This window comes from Acipenser ruthenus, chromosome 4, assembly GCF_902713425.1.
Source record: "Acipenser ruthenus chromosome 4, fAciRut3.2 maternal haplotype, whole genome shotgun sequence".
Classification (NCBI taxonomy): Eukaryota; Metazoa; Chordata; class Actinopteri; order Acipenseriformes; family Acipenseridae; genus Acipenser; species Acipenser ruthenus.
The window spans coordinates 85,440,800-85,453,198 of record NC_081192.1 but is presented as its reverse complement, the minus strand read 5'-3'; the positions used below and the strand labels follow the sequence as shown (position 1 = coordinate 85,453,198).

The following is a 12,399-nucleotide window of genomic DNA, read 5'->3' as shown; positions in this document are numbered from 1 at the left end:
AGTTTCAACATGCTGGAGTTTGTGCAGAAGGCCAGCCACAACATTGAGGAAATGTTACTGGACTGCAAGTACCGGGGGAAAGATTGCGGAGCTGAAAACTTCACAACCGTGAGTTTGATACCCTATGGGAAACCATTGAATTATTTTTTTTTAATTTGTTTGTCAAATTAATCGGCTTTAGCAGGGTAAATATGAGACATGCAAAACTTTTGGTAAATGAATGTTAAATAAATATTATATGTAAAAGATATTATAGATGTTAATAATAATAATAATAATAATAATAATAATAATAATAATAATAATAATAATAAAGATAATTGTAACCTACAAGCCTGAAAGGGTACAGAAAATACTACAAGGACCCACATATTTACTCATTTACAGTCTTATTTTTAACCCAGGGCTGAGATAGGAAGGCATGTCAAATTTACTGTGAATATTTGATAGAAAAATAAATACAAATATAGATAAACTAGAGAGTAGGATAAAGTAACTTTTGGTTTCATATCTCTTGCCCTGTTTAATGAAAGCTTAGGGGGATCTGTACTTAATTTGTACTTACTGTAGTACAAAAATGAAAAGTTTGCCGCAAATCTGCATTAAATTTGCGGCAAGCTTGCAGCAAACTAAATAATTCTCCAGAAATGTTTGTCAGAAGTTTGCAAATTCAACACCAGGGATTAATTTCAAAATAAACAGTTTATATCCAAGTCAAAGTTCCATCTCGGTGGAGGACAAAACATTTATGTGAATACAAGAAATATTTACAAATACCTTATGAAAAACCAATGTAATTGCATTAGCTAAATTATTTATCTCCTACTAAACATACCATTTTAATTTATAAAATATTCACATCCCTCCCTTAGAAGGTGTAAGCAACTGAGCTAAATGAAACAGACTTATTAATGGGATATGTAGTAATAACAGCATCCAATGGTGTAGATCAGTGGTCTTCAATTCAATTTGACGGCGGGCCAAATGACCCGGGGGCAGCTGCAGAGCGGGCCACTTGCAATACCCAGTTTTCAATCAACCCCACTGGTGATTTCTCGTCTCATGCAAAGCAAGTGCTTCCTGCAATCGACAAGCAGCAACTAGATTTAGTTTGCAGGCATCGTCTTTGCTGAAAACTGAATTCTTAAAAAAGCAAATCTGGAATCATTCTGGTCTGCCTATATATGTCCAGACAACTACCGCTGGCTCTGTTTGTGCTCTCCATGTTTGGATTTACTTACACATGTGAAGTGGCTTATTCCACAATGAATGTAATATTAACAGATGCATGAAACAGGCTGACACAAGAATCTTTGGAGGACTGCCTACGTATCGCCGTCACGTCTATCACACCTGGCATTCTAAAGCTGATCACAGAACAAAAGTACAATTTTTTCTCATTAAATTTGTCATAACGCAATGAAGCATTTAAAATAAAAATGTATGCTACTTTTGAATTGTGTTTTATGTTATTCTGCATTCCTGTCTATCTTATGAGGATTCCAGTACCATAGCGAGGCATAAATGTATCATCACAATCAGCAAGTACTGTACTTTGGAATCGATATTGCAAAACACTTAATTTTCTGCATACTTGCAAGAAATATATGAAGGTCATACGAAGAATCCCCCATGACAGCCCCCTTGCGGTAATATTAAAATGAAGTTCCGCTCTCGCTCAGCCCTTGATACAGCCCAACCAGGAGCCATTTGCCGACCACTTATGTAGATGTTAAACTAAATCTCATCAATCTGACTCTAATGTATTTGGAGTTTCACATTTCTTTAATGGGGTCGCGAATACCTGCGCAATTAAAAAATATATATTTTAGTTTAAGAAACAGGTATGTTCATTTATTATTATAATTGGAACTTTTACTCCAAAATGTACTGCCAATGAGCCCCTCGCTCTATTTTTATTTAACTGGTTACCTAGCAACCAACTTGCATGTCAGCCAATCAGCAGAATGCTCTTCTGTAGAGTTTAGTTCAGCCTCTATGATTTTAGTTTCAAAAAAGTTGTTAGGCATAAATATCTAAAAATGGGAAGGGGAATTGAGCGGCACTGCAGCAAAAGAAGTGCAGACAACAAAAACACTTGCTTTGCTAGCTTACCTGGCAGATATTTCTGATCTCGAGATACAGTACACCCTCGCTATAACGCCCTTCATTATAACGAACCCTCGGCTATAACGAACCTGGCCCCTGGACCCCCCCCCCCCCCCAAAGTAATCCGCTTATAAGAATCATTTTAGGTCAAACTGGCTACATGTAATATGGTACTGTATTAAGTGCAATGACGTGTACAGCCAATAAAGCTATTTTTGATGTTTGACCAGTAGTACTTAAATTGTAAGATTTTGCAGAGGAACAGAAAAGGCAGATGCAGGAGCTCATGGAGATGCAGAAAGCTGCAAAAAGTTTTATGACTGGTGTTTATAAGTTTTTGTGCAGCCTTTGTAAACTAAAATAGTTTGAGTGCTGATCGCTAAAAAAAGTCTTCCAGTATGTGATGTACAAATCATGTCTCGAACAGAACATCGTATCAATAAGGTTTAATTTATACAAATATTTTTTTACTAAATTGTGTGTATCATTGTTTTGACAGGAAACTGAAATAAAACAGGGATATGGATCTGCTTTTCATTTCCTCTTGATTTCTAGGCTGCCTGCAGGAACAATTAAAATGGCAATTAGCTTACATCGACAATTGTCTTGCTTTTCAAATTCAAGTTTCAGTGAATAGCTGTGTATCGGATACCCCTTCTCCACTGGCACACCCGACCCGTGAGGGCTCTGTACGGTACGGGTACTAGTGGTTCTCCACTGGGTATTTGTCAAGCCGAGCAAGAACCAAACCGTGAAACTTCGGCCTCACAAGACTTGGAGCCAAGCTGGGCCAGGGGCGGGGCTATCTCGTGCGCTTGAGTGATGAAAATATAAATACAGGAATGAAAACTTTAAACTTCCTTCTGTATGAAAAGTATTCATATGAGCCCTGCGGGATTTTATTCTTGTTGTACTGCACATTATAAATTATCAATCATTCATGTGGTTGTGTTTCAAAATATAAATGTGTTTTTTTTTGTTTTGTTTTGTTTTGTTTTATTTTACATTTTTTACATTATAATATTATTGATTTAAGTCTTTATAAGCCTGCATGTCCGAAAAACAAAACCGCACAAAGGAACATTGTGTTAAGGAATTTAAAGCTCTTTTGGATGACATGAATCATGTTTGCTGTTTACAAAACCCTTTTCAGCAATGTTAGTAAGGGTTGGAAGTTTAGTTTCAATTTGAAAAGCACTGTTTAATATAAGAGAATGTTTATAGTACTCAAAAAACAGTCCTTAAGAAGCATTTTTGAATAGCACCCATATTATAAAATGCAGTGGTGTTTTAGTCTATCATTGACCATAACAGAGTATAATGATTTTTTTTTTTTTATATACTCCCGGTAGATTGCAGTTAAAAATTTTGTTAAATTGTTTTTACAAAACAAACTGGAAAGAAAAAATCTGTTTCAACTTCAGGATTTATGGCTGCATGTTTTGTCAATTTCAGATGCAGCACTGTCACTTATACATACAATATGTAGATATAACAAATATATATTTCTAACAATCCTCAGATGAGCCACTGCAGTTACCTTGCAAATGTGTACTTTAAGCCAGCCTCCATTTAACCTGGTTGAAGACATGACATGTCCATATATAACAGTGTGTTTTTTAAAGAGATGACACTTATTTGTAGGTTGTACACTATAATTTATTTATGATGTTTACTCACCACTCTGACAGGACATAATGGCCTTTTACTGTTTCTTAAATGTAGCAACCAGGGTGACTTTATGCTACAATAGCCGACCCCCAGTAAAGCCTCAGCAGATCTGCTCACCTACCTTGCAGAAGTGCTTCTTTTAGTTAAACCCATTGCCCCACTGTTGTCATGGTTTAGTGTCTTACATTGTTATTTCTTCTATTCTGTAGTATAGTTTTTCCCACCAGCAGACGTTGTGTTTTATTGTGAGAACCAATGGTCTAAAGGTTTGAAGGGTTTTTAATTGATGATTTGTAGGCAGATTCTGGTCGTCTCAGTAGTGTAATCAGAACTCTCCCCAGGTGAGGTGAAAATCTCAGGTCCTGCAATGTCCTTGCGCAGCACTGAGAGGAAGTATTGTTTTTCATTGAAATGTGCCATCGATTTCCTTAGTGAAAAACATGAGCTGTGTGAGGAGCCTGATATACCGACTTAGTAAAAGGATACAGGGATCCGGTCAGGGGTGTCCCGAGACCTCATTATGAAATAGAGAGCAACACCCTTTTGTCAAGCTTTGACTTTGAGGCTTACTGTAACTATAAGGTATATAAAAGACAAAGGTTTGTATTGTAAGTGATCATGAGGGTTTGACTGTGTTAGACAATGGCAGAATGGTAGCAAGTGCTGAAAAACTGGAGCAGGAGTCAGATGATTTGGTTCAAGTGCAGGGTTGCATACTTGTATTAAATTAAATCAAAAACAAAATACTTTTAATCAAAGAAAAATAAAAGTTGCCTAACACCCTTCTAACTAAATAACTCAAAATAACTCTTTGGAGTCCTAAACTGAACTAACTGCCAGCACAAAGGGCTAGCTGAAATATAGGTGGTCCAGGTTAAATTGCTCTTATTGTATTACTTGTATTGTAACACTTGAAATGTATTTGCTTACGATTGTAAGTCGCCCTGGATAAGGGCGTCTGCTAAGAAATAAATAATAATAATAATAATAATAATAATAATAATAATAATAATAATAATAATAATAATAATCAAGCAATTCAGTTGACTAGCTGCATTCACATGAAAATGAACTATTTCCTGGGAACATGTATAAAGTAATAAATGTAACACAAACTAAGTTACACAAAATAAACACTATTTATTGAATTTTGTCAGCTACAATCACTTCTAGGTTGGATTTGTTTTTTTGAAAAACAAATACCTTAACACAGTCAATAGGTTAAAGGGTGTAGAGCCGCCATAGGCAGCCATGAAGGCACTACCTTGATGAAGTCAGTAAACAGAAAGGAAGTTTAAACACATCTGTATGATTTTCAGCTGAGGGTTGGTAAATTGAAACCTCCAGTCAAGTTTGGTACAGCAGACTGTTATCAATTATTCATGTGCTCTGGATGCTCTGCTTTAAATCTCAGTCTGCTTCGAGGCATGGTGCAGCTTGAGCTGTTAACATCCAAGACAAGATTATACACTTAATATTTCATTGATATGTAGACAATATGAGTGCAGTGGTCAACCTTCAGTGGACTATAAAATTGGTTTTACTTGCTTTAGCCACATAATTAATGTTTGTTCCTAGTCTAAGCCTGCCTGTAACAGGGGCGTTCTGTTATGAGTGTGGGTATCTGCTGATTGACAGAAGAGACACAGGTTGAATTTGAAATGCCGCTCAGGCGTCCAGGTTTTATTTACAGGAATTGGCACAGTCAGATACAGTGGTATATGGCCACTACTAGGGTACCAACAATGGTATTCCTAGTGTGGGTGGACATATACACGTGTACATAAAAATACAAAAATTCTAAACAAAACACTTTTCCAAGTCTTTGGTCTTTGGTGCTGATTGAAATCCTGCATGTTGTCTTTTTTCTTATTTTTTTTTTTAAATCTGAGTTAGGCAATCTACAGCAAGATATTTAAAAGGTTCACAAAAAGAAATGATTTAGGTCTGGTGTAAATCCATCTTCTCATGGTGGCTAAACTGTGAAATGTGTGAGATGCTAACTGCCTTTGAAATGTGTTATCAAAGAGAGCAAACTTTAAAAGCTGTTGACAGTGTGAATATACATACAGTGGGATAAACAAAATGAAAGGGTGAAATGATCTCTGCAAATAACAACAACAAAATAAAAACTCTTTCAATTCTCAAAGCATATGATGGCCTTGATCAAACCACATCTTAGATAAAAGGAAATCTTTTAGTCTTTTTTTCTGAAATTGCTTTTCAAAGGAGACGTGTCTCGACACTGTCTTGTTCTTGGCTTTGTCACAGACAAACCAAATTAAAGAAGATCTCTAGAATGTATATGCCTCATGTTACCTTTAGGCATGTAGTTTAGGATTTTAACACTGACAGTCAATTTAAAAGACTTGTCCTTCATCTAAAGAAATCACACAAAATAATAAATGATGCACCCCATTTCTTTTTCTTTCTTTTTTCCTTTAAAGTGGTTGTTAATTAATGTTCATAATTATAGGCTGATGTTACATCAGTGAATATAATCATTGTCAAGGTGTCACTTGCTGCACTGAACTCAGGCAATGCAAAGAGAATAGAATTGATACATTTTACTCTGTTTCAGAAGCAGAAAAACAGTGGTCTTGAATTTCAGCTGTGGGATGGTATTATAATAACTTCAACCACTGAGATGATAATTATCGTATTAAAGGGCTGATGTAAGGATAGGTGTAGTGCAAACAACTGCGGCTGCAAAATCCAAATTGCCTAGCGCAAATCATTTTGAAAATTGCTGCTAAACTGTTTTGAAAGTTTAGCACCAGAGAGCCTGCTGGTGCTAAATTATCAACCACCCTCCCTCTTGTCAGTTGTAAATGAATCACTAGCGGTGCCAAAAATATGTTCTTTTAAGTGAAGTTCCTGTTCCTTTAGGCAGAGCATTTACAATGGGAAAAATCTGTTTCACCACAAGGGTGTTCACTTAGGCAAAGAGTTCTCTTAGGAGGTGTTCCTATACGTGGAGACTACTGTATTTGGACAATTCTGCTTTTATCTTGTTTGTATTTAAGTTTACAATGTTTATAAATTAATTTCTACCTTGGGCATTTTGATTGCGCAGTGCCTTGGGACACTTTGGTGTGAATGGCGCTGTATTTAACTAAAAGTTTTATTCAGCAAGTTTCATTTGACTTTATGAAGCAAAATTAGTCAATTCTATAGGGTGATGCAAAACATTTGTCCATAGATGTACCTACACACTGCAGAGTAGGGGGAGGGGATACAGGACTGCATTCCCCAGAATGCCTCGGGCTGGTGGGCTATTAAGCCAATAATGAGGGACACCTGCCTACAGGCAGGTGTATATAAGCAGGGCAGCACATGGAGAGACAGTCTGCCTGAGGGCTAAGGTCTGGTGAGAGACTTGTGTCTGACGGAAAAGGTACTGTGATTCATACTTGTATGATTTATAAGTGCTTTTGGTTACCAGTAAAAGGCTTAGCCTTTCAGTTTGATAGACTGGGAAAAGTTTAGCTAAGCACTCCTAGGTGGTTAGGCTTTTGTTTTATTTATTTTGTGTTTTTGTAAAAGAATAAAAACACAGGACCACCCTGTTTTAAACATATCTGTGGTCCAGAGTACTGTTTTTACACAAGAAGACAGTGAAAAAGGTCCCAAATGTGGCACGCAATCCCCACTTTGCCACAGTAAGTACACACACACACACACACACACACACACACACACACAAACACACGTTTGTATTGCTATATTTGTGGGGACTTCTCATTGACTCTCACTATATTTTTATTTAATATTTTTGACTCCAGTCAGAGAAAACTCCACACAGGGTGAAAGTCGAAAACAAACTAAATATTCTGGCACCTTTATTATTTTTTTGAAGGTATATTTAGTTCTTAAAAAAGTGTTTTACAAAGTGGGGATGTCCCCACAACGTTGTTTTTTCAGGAGTTACTGTCTTTGTGGGGACATTTTCTTAAATTTTGTCCGCACACTGATAGTAATGCCTGCACACTGACACACACAGACACTGACACACACACACACACATACACACACTGACACACACACCAGTTGGGGATATAATGGGCTTACAGGACTGCACATGATGAATTCCTTCAGGGAAGCTGGGTGTGGAAATCTACATCGTCAGTTGTCACTTACCGGTATCTGTGTAATATTTTCTCTACTGCAGATAAAATACCTATGTAGCTAATAGAAGTGAAAAAATAAAAGGGTGTAAAACAGTATCTTAAATAGTTTTTAAACATATAACCTCAATTGGAGGATGAGATTTTTGTCAGCTAAGATCTAAATGTTTATCATCCTGTTTATTACAGCTACTGAATTGTCAAATGTAACCACTTATGAATCATATGGAATAGAAATACACACGAAAATTGGTAACTTCTTCAATAATTAGTGAAAGCGTGAAGATGATTCTGAAGATAATGAAACGGCAGGAAGATGTTTTGCAAAGGCTAGCCTCCTTTAAGCGCTTCATTTTGCAGTGTAATTAATACCATCTACAATATATGTGCAGGGCAACAGCCCTAATGACCATTAATTATCCCCAGATGCTGTCTTTCAGTTTAGTGTTTCGTCTCGGGAGAGAAACACCAGACACTGTAATTTGTAGAGGAAAAACAAGGAACTGGTTTTTATTTTCTCATGCTGTCGGGCTGACCTTTAACCACCTTTGATCTCAAATTCCCTCTGTTGTCAATAAAACATTTTAAGTTTCCACTAATGCTCGCCCAGATCTATTTTTGCTCTCGTCAGTCAAGAGGGTAACAAGATGGTTGACATTATCGGATAATGTATCTGTTTCCCAGTAAAATGAGTACTTAAAAAAAATCACAAGCATTGTTGGATGTAACTAAATCTGAATTATTAATATTTAATAGGACATGTTATAAAATGAAAGCACTTTATCACAGCGGAATTTTAAATAATAATATATTGCTAGAATACATTTACCTCCTTCCAAACTCATAGCATTCTCTCATATAATGATTTTATTTTGAGTGTATTTAACAATTTAGAGTATGGTTATATGTACGGTATTTCCTTATGTCCCATCATGGTAACTACTCCCTGAAACTATAAATCACATATAAAAGAAAATAGAGTACTCATATACACTCTTTTCAAAATCTCCATTCTCATTGTTGGCCCAAAAACAAGTACATTAATAACTTGGAGCTGACAAGTGCAGATTTGGTTCCAAACATCTGAAAAATAATTATTTGTTTATTTAGCAGACGTCTTTATCCAAGGCGACTTACAGAGACTAGGGTGTGTGAACTATGCATCAGCTGCAGAGTTACTTACAACAACAACAAAATGAAAAGGAAAATACAGGAACATATATAATGAGTATTTTATATTCAGCTTCCTCAGCTTCACAAAACAGAAACACACGCTGTAAAAAAAAGAATTCCGATTAAATATGCACAGCAAGTTTGCAATGTGTCATCTTTTGCTGTGCATTTATCATGTTTATTATTAGCTGTGCTTTACATAGTTCCAAGTGATTTACCTTACTTTCACTGTGGTTTGCTGGGATTTACTAAGCGTTGGTATACTTTTACACAATTTACCACAGAAAACATTTTGAAAATGTCATGATGATTAAAATGTATGAATAACAAGCACAACCAAAAAGACTTTATAACACCACTGCTAATTTGATTCCAGTTTTAATAAGCAGACATATGGATCACTGTGGCGCTGTGCAGGGTGTTCTAACAGCAATAGCTGGGAGCTGTCCATCTTTCTGGTGCTGAAGGGTGTGAGAAGCATGTAGTCAAAAGCTGCCATCTTGTGGAGTATTTAGATTTTGTTTTATTATTTAATAACACTATCTGTCCACCAGATGTCACACTAAACACATAACAGAAGAATAATACCCAGACTACAGTATAAAGGGATAGTTTACAAGGTTTAATAATTTTCTAAACCGTAAATTAAAATAAAAAATGCAAATAAAACACTAACATTTACTGTGGTGTTTCTATTATGTGATACAATTCATATATTTTAAAGCTTTAAATACTGAAAAATAAAAAACACAATAGTTGATACTGAAAACATTGAGCTACAATATGACTATATGTAGTTTCAGCGCAACTTTTATGGGAAGCTCGAGCTGCAGTGTGTCTGCCATTTTTTATTTTATTTATTTATTTAGGTATAAAAGTAAAGAAACAAAACTCAAAGACTAACAAACAGACATTGAGCAGCATCCTCCAATTCAGCAATATAGGGTACCCGGCAACACACATGTGTGTCACCCCATGCATAAATAAAATACATTCAAATCATTCACTGTCAGATGTGGACCACGGTGAACATCAAGCATTTAAGCAGCAACCTTAATAAAAGTTACAGGACAGGGAGTCGTTATCCAAAGAAATTTATTATTATTATTATTATTATTATTATTATTATTATTATTATTATTATTATTATTATTATAACATAATAACAATAATAATAATAATAATAATAATAATAATAATAATAATAATAATAATAATAATAGTAAACAGTAAAAAAAAAAAAAAAAAAATCAACGTTAGGTTATGCAGCGTACTGGCGCGAATTGGAATGAATGTGCATACCGAGTGTGTGACTAAACTAAAGTTTATTGATTGAAGGTAGCTTACATACAGAGTGAGTTGTAAACAAGGAAGGAGAAGGGTTATTACCAGATAAAGTGCAGTGATCATCTGTTCCTGTATTATGGCGTGTTGTCAATAAATATCGCTTGTTAGAGGAAACAAATACCCTGTAGATAGCGGCGACTTTTTAACCGTGCGTATCTGCAACTAGCATTTGAAATGAAGGACAGCTACTTTTACAAAAAACCTACTTCTTCAGAAAGAAACCACAATAAAAAAAATTGAAAAAATTAAAATTAAAAAGCATGGTCCCAGGACTGACTATATCACTGCCCCTCCACTAACTTCTGTGCAGCTGGATGTCTGAGATGGCTGCAGTTTGTGTCATTTCCAATGTCTGACAATCTCAGACAATAATCCACAGTGGAAATGGCGGTGTGATTTGCCACTAGAAACGCTAGTTTCAAGTGGTCATTTTTTATTATTAACTGTGAACAAGTAGCTTTCTAATATATTAAATATTTACTTTTAGGGCTTAGTAAATATAGCTTGATTATTATTATTATTATATTTAGGACTGTTGTTTTTCTGTGTTTCCCCGACGTTTTCTTTTCCTAAGAATTCGACTGATCCCTGCTAGCCATTTAGTAGTAAAATTGGTTTAATGTACATGTTTTGGTGCATGGAGAACGAAGAAACTGCATGCAAACAAGGGTGCAACATTTTAATAAGCGATGAATCTATCATTTAAAAAATAATAAATGCAGGACACACTTTATTACAATCACTGTTCGTAATTGCATTAACATTAATACAGACCAGTCATTTATTAAAATGCTGTGCTCTCATTTTAGCGTTCTTCATTCTGCGTTTAATGAGAAAGTAAAGACTTGGATGATTTAAAAGCCTATTTAGTTGTTTCACATTAAAACCCCATAAATTAAAGTGATTTTCCCGCCCAGTTGACAGCACTGCAGCTGACATCCAACGGGCCAGATGGAAAGTCGCCAACTGAAGAACACTACTGTACATAAACCAATCATTCCTGTCTGGTCTGCAGCAAAGTATGTGAATTTATTAAATAGGTCTCCTTTCTTAAAATCCATGTGACTGTCTAGAATGTGGAATGAGAGCTAATCCCCATTTGAAAAGTTCATGCTCTGTGGTTGACTTTAACTTTATGGAACATCTGTTAACATGAAGCATAACCTGATTTTACAAAGCATAACATCTCTGAAAGGCTTATACTTGTGGGAATTTTGACAGCCTTGAAAACTGCAGCGTTTGGTGCATATCAGATTATATTTGATAAATTAGAGATGGGTCTATAATTACCCATAAAGCATCAACCCCCATCTTTTAAATAGAGCAGGAGAGCTCTTAAGCCTACATCCAGCTGTCCAAAACAGACCTGTAGTGACAGAGATTTGATATATCTATGACAATACTTATTAATGTGTCTAATCCATCTGTGAGTGTTGCTTTGTCAGTGTTTAGTATCTGGCCTTTTTCTTCAACCTCAACTTGTTCTATGTGGGGTGGGCTGCCCCTGGATCATTTGTTTAGTTTCCAGGGGATATATTTAAGCAAAAAGGTTTAACTTATAAAAAAAAAAAAAAAAAAAAACAAGAAGACAAGCAGACAAATGTTTTGGATTGTGCCTCCATCAGTATAACATTGCAGCATATTGTTATACTGATGCACTTGCTAGAGCCATAAACTGCAGGGACTGTTTCTGGACAGGGCCCCGTGAGCTTGAGCCTTTGTTCGTCAGTGGAAAAAGGTCAGAGATTCGTTGTAAAGACGAAACAGTTGGTAGCTGTATCGGAGGACAATTGCTGAACCTTCAAGAGATGGTTGTCTCAAAGTACTCTTTGAGCTTTTCTTTATTAAGGTTCTGAATTATTCAGTTGTGCTGCTTCCTCTTTGAGTCTGACTTTAGCCACAAGAAACTCAGTCACAGTCACTGTGAAACAGCTTCTGTAAACAAAATGGCTGAGTTAGCTAAATAAGGTTT

General features: G+C 35.8%; 1 protein-coding gene across 2 annotated transcripts in view; it reads left to right on the top strand.

Moving 5' to 3' along the window:
- The window catches only part of asic1c (acid-sensing (proton-gated) ion channel 1c), a 326,563-nt gene that overhangs the window by 245,596 nt on the left and 68,568 nt on the right, over positions 1–12,399 (top strand). The window contains exon 1 of one of the 2 annotated variants that reach the window (XM_059022991.1): positions 1–108. This exon is cut by the window's left edge and continues 658 nt beyond it. The exons of the other annotated variant lie outside the window; for it this stretch is intronic. Within the exon in view, the coding sequence (XP_058878974.1) occupies positions 1–108 (108 nt within the window). The remainder of the gene's footprint in view (positions 109–12,399) is intronic. 2 annotated transcript variants of the gene reach the window in all.